The sequence below is a fragment of the Pipistrellus kuhlii genome, unplaced genomic scaffold (genome assembly GCF_014108245.1).
Source record: "Pipistrellus kuhlii isolate mPipKuh1 unplaced genomic scaffold, mPipKuh1.p scaffold_m20_p_24, whole genome shotgun sequence".
NCBI classification, from domain to species: Eukaryota; Metazoa; Chordata; class Mammalia; order Chiroptera; family Vespertilionidae; genus Pipistrellus; species Pipistrellus kuhlii.
The window spans coordinates 9,024,498-9,044,240 of record NW_023425523.1 but is presented as its reverse complement, the minus strand read 5'-3'; the positions used below and the strand labels follow the sequence as shown (position 1 = coordinate 9,044,240).

Genomic DNA, 19,743 nt, shown 5'->3' with positions numbered 1-19,743 from the left:
ATAACCTGCTCTCTTTTGTGAGCTATATGTACCTATCACTGTGTTTTTATTGCCCTCAACCTTCCAGAATGAGAACAATTAATATTTAATGGCCAAATTGTTTAGTCCTTATATTTCTTTTTAAGGGAATGGTTAGGAAGCCTATCAGAGTAAAGAAGAAGAAGAAGAAAAAAAACAGTGGTAGGTTCATTGTTCTCAGGAGCATGTTTGCAGTAACACAATGAGGAAAGCAGAAGAGAGAACAGAATTCAAATGAAATGTTACCCAGTTTCCCAAGGGAGGAGTCTTGTCCATAGAAAACGATGGGCTGGACATTTGAGACCTGGTCTTTAGTCCTAAATTTCCCGCTAGTGACCTGTGTCACTGGGCTCTGTGTCTTTCTGGGCTTCAATTTCTTCTTCAAGAAAATGAGCAGTTGGCCTATGCTTTCTAAGGTTTCTGTTAGCTCTGAATTTATAACTTCTCCCTCCTTTTCCCCTGTATGCTTTTTAATGAGGATTGGGAACAATTTATTGTTATCAGACAGAAGCAATAGACGTGATTTTCAAGTATTAAAAATTATGAATGTTCACGTTTGTAAACTTGTTTAAACCCTCACAATATTCTAGGCCGGTGTAGTTTTAGCAAGTCTGTCCTTGAGAGGCAGGAACATGTTTTGTTCCTGGTAAACAAAACACTGTAACTGCACTATTCATTTGTTAACAATGCTTTCTATCGACTTCCATCTCGTCATCCAGGCTGGACACCTGACTCTCCCACATCCAACCTACCATTAAACTCTGATGCTTCTATGGATGCAATATTTTCTTTTTAATCTCACTGCTTCTGCCCTTGTTCTGGACCTGCCCCTTTTCCTCCAACCTTGAGGTGTTGTGATAGCATCCGGCAGAGTCACCTGGACTGCAAGCTCAATGTCTCATTGCCGGATGGATCTCCAAAAGCACAGCTCTCACTGCATCATTTCTGTGTCAGAAATTGCCAATGACTCCTCAGTGCCTTGTGAACAAAGTCCAGGAGTCCAAGTCTTTCAATTAAGGTCCTCTGTGGCCAATTATCAACTACATTTCTAAGCTTATTTTTAATTAACCCTCATTAAGCAGCCACAGGAGTTCAGCAATCTAATTAGAATTTTACTATTTGTATTTTGTAGCCTCCTTACTTTTGCCTATCTTCTTGTCTTTGCAGAAATGTGCACCCCCTTCATCTTTATCTGTCTAGAGTCCTTCTATTCTTCAAGTTTGGTCCAATACTATTCCCCATCACCTTCCTTACGTTTTCAGCTGCAAATGAGCTTTCCCTCATGGAACTGTTACTGGGTGTACTTCACTTGCTAACCTGGGTGTGCTTGTTCAGTCTTCCTCTCAATATTTTAAGCATTTTAAAAACAAAGGTTGAATGTTCTACAAAAAACTGTGCGACATGGTAGAAAACATCAGGTTGGTAGTTAAGAGACTTGAGTACAGTACTAGACCCAGCTGTGGATTGCACTGCTTTTGACGAATCCCTCGGTATTCTCATTTGCAAATTGGTGGTTTGGTCTGAATCAGTGCTTCTATGTACTCAGCCAATGGAGAAGGTTTTGATGGTCCATTGAAAGGTGAGAAAAATAAAAGACAGTTATAGAGACTTTTCATACATGTAAACATTCATTTTAATAGACTCTACAATTTTTATTTTGTCCTCTTAACTTTTTTGATGCTAGAATGTCATTGATTTTTTTTTAAAAATAATGATGGCAAGAGATAGTAGTCATTAAGTCCCTTCACTTGGTAGAATAAAAAATTGGACTATCAATGTTGATATCTCAAATATTGGAAGGGGGAATTAGAATTGGCCTATGGAATTTTAAAGCCCTAAAACCACTAATTAAGATGGACAATTCCATCTCCATAATTCTAAGACATCTGTGTCTGTCCCATAGTGCAGAGCTCTGAATATTTCCTTGGAAAATTGCTGAATGTTAACACCATTCTACTACCAATTTCTTTATATATCTGTATTTCTAGTTTTTGGATATAAATAGTAGTAAAGTGTGAAGAAAGAGTTTATTTCATGAAATATCTTAAGCTTTTCTTTCCCTTTTTCCCATTTCTTCCTCTCCCCCCCCCCCCCCCTCGGACTGACCCATAGACTCCCGGGGCTGCTAGCATACTAAAGTTATTATTACTGCTATTAGCTCTCAGTGTGCCAACTTGGCCAGCCTGTGGCAGAGATGAAGGTACCCCATGCCCAGAATCTCATCGTGAAGAATAAGGTGGTAGAGGTTGGAATAAAGGTGACTCCACACTTTATGTGTTTTCTTGGAAGAGGCTGATGCCAACATGTCCTCATGGAATTAGCAGGAAATTTCCATTACAGAATCTGTCTTCTCTAGGGGGAAAAGCCTGCTGAATCTTGAGGTTTTTTTTTATTTTTCCCAAACAGGAAACTAGATTTCCAAAAAGATACAGCCCCATTCTCCTCAGGTAACACAGTCTTATTTCTTGATGAGAATTGGCTACAGGAACCAGGAAGTCTGCAACCACAGCCAGGTTTGTGTAAGCAAATCCAATAGGATTTCTAAGTCACTCATTATATATTAAACTAGTGAGCCAGTTTTACCGTAACTTTCCAATCAAATAAGTGTAGAACTTTCTATTTCATACAGGCTAAGGTTTTAAAAAAAAAAATCCTAATGGAATACCCTTCAAGCAGTATGATAAAAATAAGCAAAACTAAGAGAGTGTTAATAAGGGCAGGCCCTATCCTGTAAAAACCATACTCAAGACTTAGTTTACTTTGTAGGTTGTGTTATTTATGTTTGCACTGTGCGTTGTGAGGTATATCTCATTTATTAATAGCCTCTATGTTACTAGGCAAAACAAAAAAGTCAGTGAAAATGATTAAAATGAGTGGTGGCAGGCCAGCAACCACTCCCTCATGTGCCTCAGCCTTCAATAGCTCAGACTGCACCAATCAGTGTAAGGTTATGGAAATAAAATCAGTGAACAAAAATGCTTCCATAACCTCTGTATTTTCCATGTCTCCTCATTATCATTGGACCGAGTTTGCATATAACTCCTGTAGAGTAGCTTTGGCTGCCTGGGAAGCTACTAATGGATCTTGTTCTCACTGGAAGAACACTTAAGACTTTTGTCTGTAATGCCTACAGTGAAAGCAAATAGGATTGAGGGAACTGTTTGCTTTGTAGTTTTTAAGGCTTGTTATGGCTTTGGGACTGGTGATCCCTGTTTCCCACACCATCACTACCCTCCCTCACTCTTCCCCTTCCTCCCTCATTCCCTCCCCACTTCCTCCCTCTCATATTCACTCATTGAACAAATATTTTACTGAGCATGAATAGCATGTCATATTAGATCCTGCTTAAGAAAATGGTATGTAAAATAGATAGGGTTCTTACCCATAGAGCAGGGGGAGAAACATGTGAAAAATAAATAAATGAATACTACAATAGTAACTGCCAACTAGGTTAAGACTAAAGACTGAATTAAAGAGGGTGCAGTTAAAGAGAATAGCAGGCCCTAGCCAGTTTGGCTCAGTGGATAGAGCATCTGCTTGTAGAGCATTGATTCTGGTCAAGGGCACATGTCTAAATGGCAGGCTCAATCCTCAGTGGGGGGCATGGAGGCAGCCAATCAATGATTCTCTCTCATCATTGATGTTTCTTCCTCTCTCTTCTTCTCCAAAATCAATAAAAATATATTTTTAAAAAGAGAGAGGAAGGATGCTATTTTGTAGGAGTAATCAAGGAAGACCTCTCTTATGAGATGACAGTAGAGTGAGATTTAGGAGGAGGAGGAAGTAGCTTATGTGAAGAATATAGAAAGGAGCACATTTTGTCTGAAGATAAGAGTGTGAGGGGTCTGAGCAGGAAATGTTTGGCACATTCCAACACTGAGAGTAGCTCAGTGGGCTCCAGCCCATGAACCAGGGATAGAGGAGTGTGGGTGGAGCCAGGTATGGAGTACAGTGGGAGTCTCTGAAGAGAATTACATGATCCAGTGACATGCTAACAATGATCACTTTTTTTTTTTTTTTTTTTTTTTCTGTTTAGAGAAGAGATTGGACAGGGACAAGAGGGAAAGAAGGAGGATCAATCTGAAGGATAGAGCAGTTTAGTCAATAGATGATGGTGATCTGGTCTAAGGTGGGGTGATACAGACAGACAACCATATTAGGGTCTAATTGATACATGTTATGATGGAATAGGGTTGAAAATGAACTACTCAAATGCATTCCCACATGCTATCTCCTAAGACCTCAGAGCATTTCAACTTGGAATAATCCCTACATTCTCTAAGCATACACAGCACTCTAGCTTTACAGCAAACCTAATCACTTTCTGTTTTACATTGTAATTGTTAGTGCACATGTCTTCTTTCCTAGATTATAAGCTCCTTGGGTTGGAAGGAAAGGCAGTAACAGCCATGTACTGACTGTCCACCATTCTGCCACCTGTGCTACCTGTCACGGTGCTTTGCACACAAAAGGCACTTGGTAATAAATCAGTAATAAGTGGCACAGCCACATTCTCCATGAAGTTCTCATTAAAAACTTTGAAACAAGTACAGAGATGTTGTTTTCCCTAACATTTGGTGGCGTTTGTCTATTAAACTTCTATACAGGCCCCTTGGCCTGAGATCCAGTGAATTGTGGGAAACAGGTTTTCTACCAGGCCCATGAAGTAGAATGTCGTTATATTTACAAAGGTCTGTGGAGGTCCCCGAAACACAGCAGCACAATCATATATCATAAAACCCTATCATAAATGGGTCGAACAGGATAAGCCAACTTGAAAGAGAAAATAAAATATTATAACCCCAACTTGAAAAGAAAATATGGTGTGTGGTTTATGGCTGTGGATTATGGAGGAAGAAATAACTGATTTTAAGTCAAGAGCAGAATGCAGTGACAGTCTTTAAACTCAATTCAGCATTCACAGGGCAGACAGTGGACGTTGGAAAGCCGAAGTGCCAGGCTCCTGCTCTGGTCTTTAAAATGCATGTAAAATTGCCTTTGCTGTATTTTTAGTGCTACATTATTAGTATGTCATTCTAGAGGCAAGGAACGTTGAGGGGGGAAAATAACAGGTACTTTCAAGTTTTTTTCATCAGAGTCTCACATTGCATTTTAAAGACCTTTAAAGACTGTGGCTTTGAGAAATTCTGCTCTGATGGAAGGGGGTCTTGAATAGATTTGCAACATTGGAAAGAGTTTGAACCATCCCAGTGATAAGTTCTGCAATCATCAGAAAAAGATGATATCAAATAATGAGACTCTCTTATTTCTAGAATGACTTTCCATTGAGCATGCCTTCCCTCCTTTCCGGAGTTCCTCCCTCACTCCTTAGTCTCTATTGTTTGAATGTAGAGAGTCATTCACATCCGGTTCAGACATGAAGGTATCAAAATACGTCCCATGACCAAGGCTAAAAGCAGAAACACTAGAGCACATATGGGATTTTTTGGTCAGGCTTGTTCTAGTCTAGAGGCACGGGGACAACACATACAACCACCACATAAACCTATAGAACTAGGATAGGATACTATAGAGAGGAGCTTATGCACTGAGAGGAGGTTGACCAGATAGCTCCTAAGGACTTGTTCAAGCTGGGTCAGATGGTTGTTTTGTTGGGTGTGCTCAGCCTTATGAATCTATTTCTTCCGATTCTCTTGTAAGCCTTGGAGATTGAATAATATATGTTGTATTCTGCCCCCTGAAGTCACGTGATTTTAAAATTTCCTTTGGGTGCAGCCTGACAAAAGAATAGCTACTTCTTGTGTCTTTTATGAGACCATTTCAGGTCATCAAAGGAACAATCCCTAGTGGCTGGAAGACACAACTTAAGTAAAATGGGTAATGCAGCCAATTATTTGGATCCTTCACATGAGGCAGGTTGTCTTGGTGATTCCTCCTGATTGGCTTGGCTGAGTGCATTCATTCATTATTCATTCACTTGCTTACTTATTCATTTACTCACTCATTCAATAACCACTTTTTAGGGGCCTTCTGTGTATCATGTACCACGGACCCAGTTTTCCATTTCAATATTTATCACCATTTTGGGGCAACAAAGGTGAATGGAAAAGAGTTTATGGAGTCATACTGGGAAAACCTTGTTTTTTAGGGAGAAGAGGGTCAGGTGGGTCAGACATCTGTGTGCCAGGCTCTAGTTCTATATCAACTTCATTTAAAGCTCCAACTAAAAGGAAATGAAATAAAAACACTAGCTGTTATTAACAGAATGACTTTTGTTATTTTTCCAGGAGCAGCCAAAAAGGAAGTTCATTAATGAAAATACAATTCATGCTTCTTTGTTTGTTTCCAGATCACCAGATTAAAAATTGACCGGAACCCTTTTGCTAAAGGATTCAGAGATTCTGGAAGAAACAGGTAAGAATTAGGAAAGAGTCTCATTGAGACTTATTTTATATGTGACATTATTCCAACCACAACCCAGTGGCTCCTGCTTTTTGGGAAAATACTTGCATATCTCTGTGCAAGGACAAATAGACAGCTGATCCAGGAGTGAAAAAGCTGCCCTCTAAAGGCTGAATTATCCAGATTGGTTGGTAAAACACTCTAAATTATCAGATCAAGTCCCTCATGGTGTTTCCTCCTCTAAATCATACTTGGTAATCCAGGCACTTAAAACAAATTTTATGGTGATTTATTATCATCAAAAGATTATGTTTTCTGTTAAGCATTTATATGTGGCTGGAGAACTTTCAGTGATATCTCATCTATTTTTCATTATCAGGAAATAAGGAATTGTGGGCAAATAAAAATTTTCACATAATTATTTCTTTTAAGAGGTAAAACGTTGTTAAAAAATTAACCATTTTTCTGAAATGATTAATATGAAAACATGAGATGTTTCTGTTTTAATAAAGAGAGTTTATAGAGCAGCACCTCTCTGGGTGCGCTAACATCACCATTGACTAGGTGGTTATATAGTGAAACTCGAAGGAACTGTTGACATTTATAGAACTATTTGCTCCTATTGTAAATGGCCTTGGAGACTATGGTATTTTTATAGTTAATTCTGTCTTCTCTCTAAATACCTCCTTTCTAAAATGAAAATCTGTTATCCACAGAGTTAAGAGAGAACTAAAATTGCCAGGGAAACCAGATTGATCTAAGGTTATTCGATCAGAAAATTCACTTTACACAAACCACACAAACAACAAATGTGATATGCATGTCTCATAAAGTGTGTAGGCTTTGTGACACTATTCACTTTAGTGTTAAGACATTTTCCAAATTGGGGGCATTTCTTTACATTGGAATGACATAAATTGTTAGAAGTTATCTTTGCTATTTTCTCTGCAAGAGTTTTCAGATGAACTAGTTTTATATTTAATCATTCATGAACTACATAGCTAGCACATATTAGAAAACAGATTTATGCTAAAAATCAGTGATTATTTCCTTTACAAAATGATTTATGGAAGTTCTTTTTTATGAGATACTTATCATATAGGTAAGAGCTTTTAGATTTCTATATAATTTTATTTACCTCAGAATTTTTTAAGGTCCCATCTATTGAATAAAGTAAAAGCCACTTAAATTTCCAGTTTGCAGATGCCAAAATTGAGTAATATGTTTTAGGTCAGGCAACTAGTTAGTGACACAGCTATGTGAGAACTCAGGCATATGGACTCCAGGCCAGATGCCTTCCTGCTCAAGGGCTCTTTGTTTAAAATAAGACAAAAGCCTTTGTTTTCAAAATGGAGAACGAATCCCTATTCCTTTCAGTTCAGAGAGATGGTCCTCTTCCTCACAGAGTTTCTAGTCCATGTTCAGGTTACAGAAGGTGCCGGAGCTGTTTCCTGTTGCCTCCCTTCCTGGGCTGGCTCTCTGGGCATATTGAGGACCTTGTGATTAAAGCTCAAAATAGAAGCTGGCCCTTCAGAAAAAAGCCTAGGGTATTGGAGATCTTTAACTCGGAGTCCAGGGATGGACATCATGGGTTTTGTGTGTTTCCAGATATTGTAAGTAATATCGTGTGCGGATGAGCAGGTATGCATTTTTCCAGGGAGAGGTCTACAGCTTCCTTCAGATTCTCGAAAAGGTCTGTGAACAGCAGTTAAAAATTTCTGCTCTAGACACAACTGTATTTGCCCAGGGCCCAACCAATCCTATTGTCTTTAGTTATTCAAGTACTTTCCTTTTATTTATTTATTTATTTTTTACTTTGTCTCACCAGTGGCATTTATTGTGTTTATTTTCTTCTTGGAGCTCCAGAGCTTTTCTTTTCTTTTTTCCCTCTTTTTCTTTGCTACACTTTTCTAGTGGAATCCTCATTTGTCAGAGGTGTGACCTGGGCAGAGAATCTGAATAGATAGGCTGTACTGACCAGCGTTAGAGCTGGGCTATGGGGTTGGAACCACATTTTAATGGACTTAAGAATAAGGCCATGCATCTTGAAGCATTTGCCTCTGGTTATAAAGTTGTGATGACATCTCAGTTCAAGTCCTGAGGTCCCTCTGCTTCCTCAGTGGGCTGGAAGGGACCTTGACTCATCATGGGGCCCTGGCCTGTGCCTGCTCTTATGTCTGGTGAATGTCTACTGTTCAGTAACTGCCTAATCTTCCTGGGGAACTGCTCTTCTTTGTAAGGACTCCAGGAAAGCAGAACTATAGCCTTCACTTGCCCGTTTCCATGCTTTATTTATTTAGTAGAGGCCCAGTGCAAGAAATTCGTGCACTTGGAGGGGGTCCCTCAACCCAGATTGTGAGAGGGCATAGGTCAGCCCAAGGGACCCCACTGGTGCATGATGGGAACTGGGGAGGGATGCAGGAGGTTGGCCAGTCGAGGAGGGACTGCGGGAGGGCTCCAGTATATGTCTGGCCTGACTTGCTCAATCCTAATCGGCTGGACCCCAGCAGCAAGCTAACCTACTGGTCGAAGCGTCTGTCCTCTGGTAGTTAGTTCACGTCATAGGGGGCAGTTGAGTGGCCTTAGCACATTAATGATATTACACTTTGATTGGTTGAATGGATGACCAGACACTTAGCACATTAGGCTTTTATTATATATTAGGATTTTTCTCATAACCTGGAAATACCCCATTAAGTCCCATTAAGCTCTAGCTGGTTTGGTTCAGTGGCTAGAGCATCAGCCTGTGGACTTAAGGGCCCTGGGTTCGATTCTAGTCAAGGGCATATGCCCAGATTGCAGGCTTGATGCCCAGTAAGGGGACATGCAGGAGGAAGCTGATCAATGATTCTCTCTCATAATTGATGTTTTTCTCTCTCTCCCTTTTCCTTCCTCTCTGAAATCCATAAAAATATATTTAAAAAACAAAAACAAAAAAATAAAACCTGCATGCTGTTTTAAGTAATATTAGTTATAGAAGTTATCTGTGATCAAAGGCTTACTGTGCTCCAGACCTTTTACATACATTCCGTCTCATCTTCAAAGCAACTTGCATTTTACAAGTAGGGAAACTGAGGCTCAGAGAGTTTAAGCAACTTTCCTAATGTCACACAGTAAGGCTGGAAGAGGGGCTAAAACCCAAGTCTGCCTTACTTCCAAACCCATGCATTTTCTATGCTCTATGAGGCTAATGATTGAAACTGAACTTATTTTATGTCAACAGGTATGGAGAATAGATTTCCCCCCAAAAAGCCTATTTAAAGACAAAGGACCTCCTACTTTCTAAATAAAACAACCTGTATATACTAGTACTCTGCCCTTCTTTGTCTATTTCCTCAGGACTTTGTCATCTGCTTCCTGCACCCCTGTAAACAACGTGTAGGAAGTCAGGCTGAACTTTGCTGGCAGGTGATACTGTGATACAATGACACTGCAAACCTGTGTCATGATGGGGCCAGGATGGTCATTAAAGGTAGAAACCATTTTTGTCTCCCAGCACTCTGGGAAGCTGGACTGAAATACAACTGTTGTGGCCCTTTTATTTTCTCTTTGAAAAGCTTCAAATTATTTGATTATCCCAATTTAATTATCATTAGCTGCCTGCAGGATCTGATGAGGGCGAGAATGATTGATGCCTTTGTGCAGATGGGCCGGATTGATGGGCGAGGATCTAGAGGATTATCTGTAAATCTTCTGGTGATTTGTGCCAATATCAGAGCCCAGCTTGTCACCTTCCAGCCTGTGCCTCATCTGTTGCCTTTCTCTTGCTAACAGAATTCTTATGAATCCATGATCCTCCCCAGGCCTTTTAGACATTGAGTGGCTCATACAGACGAGCATAGTTTGACGAGTTGCATATAAATGTACCCTAAACATACGGATTACATTTCCTTTCAAAACACATGGGGTTAAAAATTAGGGAGAAAAGCGCTCAGCCAATGTTTTTTGATTTTGCAGAACACAAAACATTTGTGGAATACTTTGGAGTCCCAGAATTTGCCAAACCTCAAACCAAAACATGTTCAGGTTTGTTGATCTCAATCCTTCCTAGTGCAACGCAGAGGCCCAGGAAGGGAGAAGTGTCAGAGAAAGGATGAGGAGGACACAACAGCCTGATAACGTCTTATGATGCCTCCTGCCAGTCTCTAGGCCAGTAAGCCTCTCATTGCAGCACATCGTCCTGCGGCTGGGCTGATAGCAGTGCCCGCTGAGGGTAGCCAGGGTGAGGATACTTATTTCCCATTCTTTCTTTTTCAATGTAAAGAGATATCCATGGAGAAATACTTCTGGCTTCTCGCCCCATTGCTTCCTCCTTCTGCTCGATGGGGAACCAAGGTAACTGATCTGATTGCTGAGTCTGGGAGGAGGAACCCTTTAGGACCTGCTTGCCTGCAGAGAGCTGGCCTTCTGGGCTCTTTCCACTGGATGGTAAGCCCAGCAGAAGAGGCCCACGGTTTGGGGGAGTAGCTTATTTCAGTGGAGTTCTAGCCCACTCATTCAGCCTTTATGCCTATACCATAGTCTCCAGACCCCTTTGCCAACATCAAACTGGTATTTTGATCTCCATTTCATCAGGCTCCTAGGTCTTCCTTGGAAATTATTTTGAGTTCAAATAAGGATAAGAGGGGATAGTCATGGGGCCTTCCAGAATCCCAATAAGAGACTCAGTGAGTCCAGTGTCAGCCCTGTGCTGTCACCATCATTGGAGCCTGTCATGGTTCTCCTGCTTCTTTAGGAATCATCATTCGCACTCTGGTGTGAGAAGGTCATCACCCTTCAAACTCTACTTATGAAGCTTCACCCTTTTTTCATTTGCACATAACCAGGTCCCTGATGAGAAGTCTCCACCAGAAAGACACGTGTGTGTGTGTTCGTGTGGGTGCATGTATGTGAGTACATGTGTGAGTGTGTGTGTGTGTGTGTTCACGTTTTTACTTAATTTTACTTCCAGACGTGGTCTTTGCAATGGGTGGGAGATTTTACTTACTTTTATTGATCCTTCTTCCAGATTTCTCAGAAATAATGTGGTCTAGATCTGGCTTTGGGTGGGGAGTGGGTCGATACATGTTTACCTTGAATCAGACCTAGCCCCAGGACACAATTTCCAGCATTCCCTCTGGGAGGTAACTCCTCCTGGGAGGAGACAGCAATATCCTCCTGTTTGGGATTTGGGGGGTAGATTCCTTCAGCCTGAGATGACTGTTGTCTTGTGCTCTGGGTTCTAGGACTCTGCCCCCTGCTGGAATGTAAGCTCCTTGTAATAGGACTACCTTTTCCAGCTTTCTATTTTTAGATTTTCTTCCTATAGTGCCAGGTATACAGAGTAAAATAATACTTGTTTGTTTAGTACAAATCAGTAAACCGAGCTAGGGAGTGGCAGAGAAATGAAAAACCAGGAGCTCTGGAGCAAGAAAGCCTTAGCCCAACCAAGGCTGACGGGGAGCTAGCCTTGAACACCAAATAAGAAGGCAAGAGAGAATGAATTTATAAATGGGCTTATTTTGAAAGAGTAAAAGCAATTTTGGTTCCAATTTGCGATGGACCACTGCTGTGAGACACTGACTCATCCTAATTGTGGGTTAGCCGCCCTTCCCAGCCCCTGCCCTTCAGACCAGCTGAACTGGCTCTGGACAGTGGGGACCTGTTGGACTGCCTGGCTCCCCGGAAAAGGAGGACAGCCTGTAGGTTTCAGAGTCTGTGAGCCTCAGGGAAGCAGGGGTCCCAGGGGCTGAGCCCAAGCACAGTAAGGTTTGGTTGAGAAAGGTCAGTAGCAAACTGAGAGGTAAAAATGACATCCTTGGGGGTTTGCCACCCCAGTGGGAAGCCTGTTCCAAAGAGAAGACAAAGGTCATGAAGCTGCAGAGAAGCAAGAGGCTTTGCTGTGAGTGTCACCGTCCAGAAGCAGCCGCAGGAGGTACGCCCGCTCACATGCCTGGACGGTGCACTCGGCTCAGCTAGGGGGAGCATTGCAACCACAGACCTTGTGCTGGGAAGGGGCAGCTGGAGGAGCCGAGGAGAGAGGGCTCCTGGGGCTCTCGGCACAAATCTGATGTGACAGCCTCGTTGTTGTTAGGGTGGCTGCCAAGATTTTCCAGAAAGCCCAAGTCGGCTTGGGAAATTTCATGTAATTCCCAGGGACTTCCTCCAAAGCAAACACATGGCATAAAAAAAAGGAGAAGATTGAAATTTTGATCTGTCTGGGGACTGAGAGGTTCTATGAACTTGCTTTAAAAGTGCCATAAAGTCCACGACTCTGTCAACAGCCTCCATCCTGCCTCTGACCTTGTGCTTTACCCTGACTTCCAGGCTCACTGCGTCTATGACAACTGCAGAGGGGGGCTCTCTCATGTGACATGGTTTCCTCCACGTGCTCCCAGCTGGCCTGGCGCCCCAGCTTGCTGTTGGGACCAGGAGAGGTCCCAGGTGGAGCGGCCCCTCTGCAGCTCAGGGAGTTGGAATACGTTAGGAGGGTATCTTTTTTTCTAAGGGGTCCACTTTTGGAGGATTGAACCAGGACACTCAAGTTCCACATCAGAAAGGAGCTGGTGGCAAGCCCTGAATGATGGGGAGGTTGGTTTATATGGGCAAATAGTTTTAATAGGTTGCCCATCACTGAAAAGTGACAGGGTCTGCACAAGGAGGTATAGGAAGCAATTTGAATGTGAGCTCATTAGTGGCCGGCACTGTTGTTTGCTATGAATGTGACTGGTTGGTGGCGGTCCATCTGGGTGCCTAACGTCCCTTCACATATTGTTTCAGGGGATGGTGATCTAAAAATGGAGCCATTAAATTCTTTACAGGGGTGGATGTATTTGTTTGCTGGACGAGGATGCTTAACGAGGCTCATACTTAAGCCAAAGAAAGGAATCTCTACTGGTGGTTAGGGAAATATTTGGGAGTGAAGAATTTCCCTGTGCCCCGCTCTTCAGCAGCTGCTATCCTAAGGCCATGTTCATCTCCCTGAGCACAGACAGGAACCCCTGGCAAGGCCTAGCCCCTCTTCAGAACACACACTCAAGATTGAGTGTGCAGCTAGAAAGAGATCTGTGACAGGAGGAATCAGAGTGGCTGAAGCGCACAGACAGGAAGAGAAAAAGTCAGCTAGAAATGAGCCCTGGGCCGGTTCATCTTTGCTTAGATCCCAGAAGAAATAGCTTTTCTTTGGGAGTCAGGGGAGGAAGGGTGCAGGGCGAATCTCCTGATGAGTAGAGTTACAACTGATTAGTAGAGCTCTCTTATTATAATCAAGCATCTCAAATCTTGTCTACACTCTTACCTATTAAACTGAACATATAAACTTGCTATGGTAAAATAGCAGCAATTTTATACAGTTCGATCTCATGCATTTACAGGCAGTCCTTGGGTCACATTGGACTCATTTCATGGTTACCTCACTATCTCCCATTTATTTATTAAAAAAAAAGTTCCATCATTTTGACCTATGTATATATGTGCTTTATGTTTTTTTTATTATTATTTATTTATCACAAATAAAGGTCAGGAATTGTTTTATATATATATATATATATTTTTTTTTTTTACTGTTTCACTTCCTTACTACTGCGTATGTGCTCCATGTGAGCGATGTAGGTGCTTAAGTAGGTGGGTTCCGACTTACAGCAAAAATCATGTTATGTCGCACCATAGGAACGGATATCTGACATAACCCGAGGACCTACTGTATTTATAGTCATTCAAATTGTAAATATACAACTAATAGTAATCATTTCATGTAGTATCTGTGGTCCAAGTCATCTACTTTTATCCCTGAGATGATCAGTATTGGTACAGCATTACCTATTTTACTGATGGTAAAACTGAGTACAGTAAGATAGTAGCTTTTAGAATTTGCAAATCCAGCAGGGACGGCATCCAGAGAATGATGTTACCCTCCTCGCTAGGCACTGCTTGCCAGTCAGCAGACAACTTCGCCCTTGTCCACCTCCAGTCCCCTGTTGCTCCCGAAGGCTCACGTAGCCAGCACAGAGCCAATGAGCTAACCACTTGCCTACTTTCGACAGCATGACTTTCCAAGTGTCTCACTTTCAATTTCTGTATTTTCATTTGTTGTCCCTAGAGCCATTGGCTGTATTTTTTTTCCAGCCAATCTCCTCCTGCTCTTTCTTGGCAATCTTTCTAGCCTCCCTAGATTTTGCATACTCTTTTGTTATCCCTGGCATGGGTAACATTTAGCTGAGCTATGGGAGTAATCAGTACTGGACTCCCTCTCTGGCCAGCCTGGTTGCATCTACAGTTCAAGGTAGCTGGCCCACACTGGACTCTGGCAGCTGCCTCCGGCCAGACTCCTCCTAGTCACCAGGACCAGAGCTCTTCATCACGTCCCCGGGCTTACGGTATTTAACCATCTTCTCTGCCTTGTTATTTGTTCCCCCTCCTCCATCATGAACCTTTTCCACCATTGTCCTCTTGGCCATGTGGGTTTGCCAAGGAAGGTTGGCAGCTGTTTTATTATCTATGGCTCTTGCCCAGCAATGGTGTCATCTAACAGAGTGACGTCTTTTTAATGGCTAACATATTGGACTCTGAAATATCTGCAAGATAATGAAGCCTACAGAGGCTTGAGGGACACGTTTTTGGTTCTTGGAGGAGAGAATAAGAAATGGGATTAAGTAACACACAGATCCCTCCACATTCAGTCCAGAGCCAGAGGGCGGACACAGTTTTGAGTTCCAGTGAAGTAAAAAGGTTTTCTCTTGTTTCAGGTTGTAACCTAAGCAGTTGGAGTGATTTTTTTTTTTTCTTGAGTTAGCCCAATGGTGCTCAAGCTTTCATTGTTTTCTCTCCTTTTGATACATTTTGTCCATGTCAATCTGCATTTATTAGTTAGCAATTAGGAGAGAGTAATATCATGACCTCCATTTTACAGATGGGAGACTTAGGCATGAAGAGGTTATGTCATGTGGCCACATTGGCATTAATAAACAGCAGGGCTGCAATCTGAACCCAGGTAGTCTGGCTCCAAAGTGAGTGCTCTTAATCACGATGCTAATCAGCCCCTCGTGTGATTTAGTATTACCATTTTTTTTTTTAACCAGTCATCTTTTATTAGGTGTTCATTACAATATGAAAGGATTCAGAGGTGCTGGGCGAAGGTCATGATCAGGAATGTGGAGTCCACACTGGGCCCTCTGCAGTGGCACTTGCTCAGTGCTCAAATTTGAGTTCCCTATAAGAATGGTAGTAGTTCAAAAATACATAAACTGCCAGTGCCATAGAAAGCTCAGCAATGCTCCCTTTCTTCATATTGACATAGCTGTTGTAATACCCGTAGTAACCTCTTTGAAACACTCCAGCAATGCCTTCAGGGGTGGAATCCCGCATCAATATCCAGCTTGGCAGTTCCTGTATTTTGATATCCATTAGTTTCTTCTTCAATTGTATGATTGACACCATCTTGGAGTCCAGGGTCGGTATTACCAAAGTAAAGTTAGACCATTCCAGTCAAATGCAAAGAAACTTAATATTTTAGTTAGCTTGCTTTGTGTTTTCATTACTTTTTATCATACTTCTTGAGGCTATGAAAACTCCCTATGGACTGCTATTGCTACCTATTCAGACTCAAAGGGGACAAGGTTCCCAAGTTGGAATCACTGTGTAAGAAACCCTTTTAACTCAACTCCAAGCATTTGTCCATTGAACATCTACCTGCTTTTCCAAATCATTATAAGGCACATCAGTGACAACCAATTCACCATGTAGATATATTTTTTGTAGCATCTAAAGCCTCATTCTGAATTTTGGCTTGTTTTGTTTTGTCAATTTGCAGACCTCTAGTTGTGAGGTCTATTAAGACTATCTCCACACAACAAACACTCTGAGGAATTTATCTAGGTGTTAGAGCCTATTCCAGATACAGCAAAGGATGAGGGTGTATGGAAGGTTTGACCTCACCTTGGTGGACCAAGGGAGGATTAGAAAGTTGAGATTCAGTAATGAGATCTGAAAGAATAGTATGATCTTGTTTTGTGTATTTTCAAATGTTGGAAAAGGAAGAAAAAGGAGCTCAAAGACACAGTACTACCCATTAGATAAAATCGAAGCACTTAATATGGAATAAATATCTATGGTTCCCACAACCCCTGATCCCCATCTTGCACCCAGTCATCCTGAACTATTTTCAATTCCCAGAAGATTCCTTCTCTTTCATACTCCCAAGTCTTTGCATATCCTATTAACTCTACTAGGAAAGCTCTTTCTGCCTCTTGTCTGGGGAGAAAACAGTTGAGTATCCTTTAACATGAAGCTTAAATAACTGGCCTTTTATGGATTCTTCCTTGAGTTTTCAAGCATATTAAGTACTTCTTGCTCAGTGCTCCATGGCATCTATATAATTCTGGTGTAGATAGCATTTATCACAGTTCAGAAATAGTCATTTATATGTGCTCTTTTTGTTGAAAAGAAAACATCTAAAGGGTGAAAGATCTTGTGTCTTTTCTACCTTAATATCTTCTAATCTTAGAATAATTGTTTCCTGCTTGGATAGCTTGTTTATGACTTCAAGATACTGATCAATAGACTTCCCTTAGCTCTTGACTGTCTTCTATTGAAATAACTAATGATTTTATCAACTCCTAGCATATGTTCCCTTTGTTACCAGCAAATAGGTTGGGGGAAGAGTCAGAAGGCAGAACTACAGAGAAAATAAATAGAAGAAACATAAAAAGCAGCTATCTTAAGACAAGAAGCAGAAACCATGCATCGGTGTGCTACCTAATAGGCTCATGAATGTAGTTGTAATTGTTATAACTGTCAAATATTTGCTGAACTCCAAAGGGATGGACCCAGCATTTTTTTTTTTTTAAATGAGGAGGTTGGAAGAATATTTCTTTACAGCCTGGCTATTTGTCCAAACCAGTTATCTCAAGGCATAATCAATTTGTAAAAGAGCTCTTTGGCTTGCTTCCTCTCTTTCCTCTTCTCTCTCCTCTTCAGCACATTCTGTTGGTTTGGCCAAGGAGCAGACTGAAAAGTCTAAAGAGACAAGGCCTGGAAATCAAAGAGGTGATTACAGCCAAAGGACTAAACCAGGAGGGTTTGGGTATGGCCTGTGTTGTCACTGTAGCAAACAGGGAAAAGTAAGCAAGAGGGAGACACTTGCCAAGTGGATCATCTCTGATTGGAAACCTCAGAGATGACATCAGTCTTTGGTGTGCAACAAACTCAGAGTGTCTCGCCATGTGGAACATGTTAATAATATGTGGTTACCTAAGACCACTTTAAAAAAAATTGTTAGACAATGAATTCACATTTAAGAACCTTGAGATAAAATTTTGCAAAAAATAGGGTTTACTGATGATGAATAAGTAAACAATGAGTTACACAGGATAACCTTTGAAAAGACATCCAAATGGCTAAAGATGTAAATAAATGGTTGGCAAGGACTCTTGTAGGAAAAGATGAGGAGGGAAACTATTGGCCTTGGCTAAGGGGATTCAGACTCTGTTGAAGGTCAGAAATCCCATGACCAGAACGGAAGAAACCAAAGGAACCCTTTAGTCAAGAAAGGCACAGTCAGTTGTAGAAATGACTCCCGTCTCCAGTACTAGGAGGATTCTTTCTGTCTTTAGTCTTGATTTTACATCAAGTTGTTTTCCTCAGTTTTAGGCTTTGAAAATGAATGTGCGTTAAAGTTCATGAAATAATGACTCATACCATTGAGATCTTGCCAAGTAACAGGCATTGCGCTAAGCACTGGGACATTAAAAAAACACCCATGGGATCCCCAAGTAAACATGCTAGTAGTGAGAGGGGTAAATTATTTAATACTTATCTTGCCCTGGCACTTCACCAAATCCTGATATATAGAGCTATATTTTCTAACAATTAGATTTAGCTGATGAAGCTTAATGGGGTTTAAGGACAAATAAGATGTGGCATATTGTAAACAAATATGGTTAATTTTTCTAAGAAGAGATATACTTTGAGTACATAAATAGATCCTAGTAGATCTGATAAAAAATTGAATATTTCACTGGGGAAAATACTCCAACAGAGGCTGGATAACCACCCAAATGGTATCATATGGTGACACCCAACATCCCTCCCATTTTAAAATCTGAGATTCTGGAACTCAGTCTTTCAGTTGGATTTTGATTTGGGTAAATGCTAATGGTCACTATCTTATACAGTTGACTGCTTTAAATAACAATATTAATAATTTTGCCACAAACTCTGTATTTTGCCTGTTATGAAGATACTAGTTACTTTTCTATTTCTTTAATAATATTGGAAATACATCAGAGTGGTATTGGTACTTCCCAGTCTTCTATCAACTTATTGTGAAATGAAAAGGGACCATTCATTGTTCTTGAGCTAATATTTTGTTACCATCATTGATACATGTTCTTATGAAGAATGAAATAGGAGATCAAACAATAAATAGCTCGCCATTTACAGTAAGCCTCCCATGCCACCAAAGGGATCCCTAAGATATCCTGATGGGCCACAACATTGCAAAGCAAGGCAGTAAGACCCAGCCTGTCCTGTTTCTTAAATTCATCAAGGCTCAATGTGGCTTTTCCTGCTTATCCCCTTAGTATTCTGAATGTCCTAATTGCTTGGACTCTTTCTCTCCACAAATAGTCGCATGTACTGTATTCAGTATTAATGTAGGGTGACTATGTAGAGATGTCTTCTATTCCTACTTCTAGCAGATTAACAGCTAATAAACACCATGCAACACCCTCTCCTCCCCACCTCTTCTAAAAATACAGAGTTTGATTTGCCAACATTGGTGTATTTAAAGCCTCCAAGATTCCAGAGAAGACTTGAGAAAGTTAACTGTGCAAGTAAGGCGTGTTCAGAGAGGAATCCTGTTCCAGTCCAAAAAGCCAATCAGTTTATCAGCAGCTCATCTGAGAACCACAGGGTATTTTTTAGTGATTTACAAGAAAAGGGTGTTTGTTCTCATTTAAAATAATACTTCTCACTTTCCTCTTGGGATGCAAGACAGAAGAGAATGTGTATTACCTGGGGAGATAAGTTTCATCTCAAGAGGGAAAAGCTGTCTATTTTAGGAAGAAACACCATCTTATATTCCAGTGATTTATGCCATTTCTCTACCCTCCTCCACAGTCCTTGAACTTCGCTTCCTCCACTTAGATAGAAGCAATTAATTCTAAAGAAAAGTCAATAATCAGAAGCTGTGTTCAAAGCTTTAAATGAAACCCCATCTAATACTCTGTTTTGATGATAATATCAGCAAAAAAAAAAAAATCTGAGAAAACCTGGATAGTTATATTAAAATGATGTCCATCAACACCTCATATAAATGATATAGAATTTACTGAAGGGTAAAATAGCTACTCTTGCCAAAACCGGTTTGGCTCAGTGGATAGAGCA

General features: G+C 41.0%; 1 protein-coding gene across 6 annotated transcripts in view; it reads left to right on the top strand.

Annotated features, from left to right (window-relative positions):
• TBX15 (T-box transcription factor 15) overlaps positions 1-19,743 on the top strand; it is an 89,711-nt gene that overhangs the window by 58,391 nt on the left and 11,577 nt on the right. For all 6 annotated transcript variants that reach the window (XM_036452553.2, XM_036452554.2, XM_036452555.2 and 3 more), the window contains exon 6: positions 6,329-6,393. In XM_036452553.2, the coding sequence (XP_036308446.1) occupies positions 6,329-6,393 (65 nt within the window). The remainder of the gene's footprint in view (positions 1-6,328; positions 6,394-19,743) is intronic.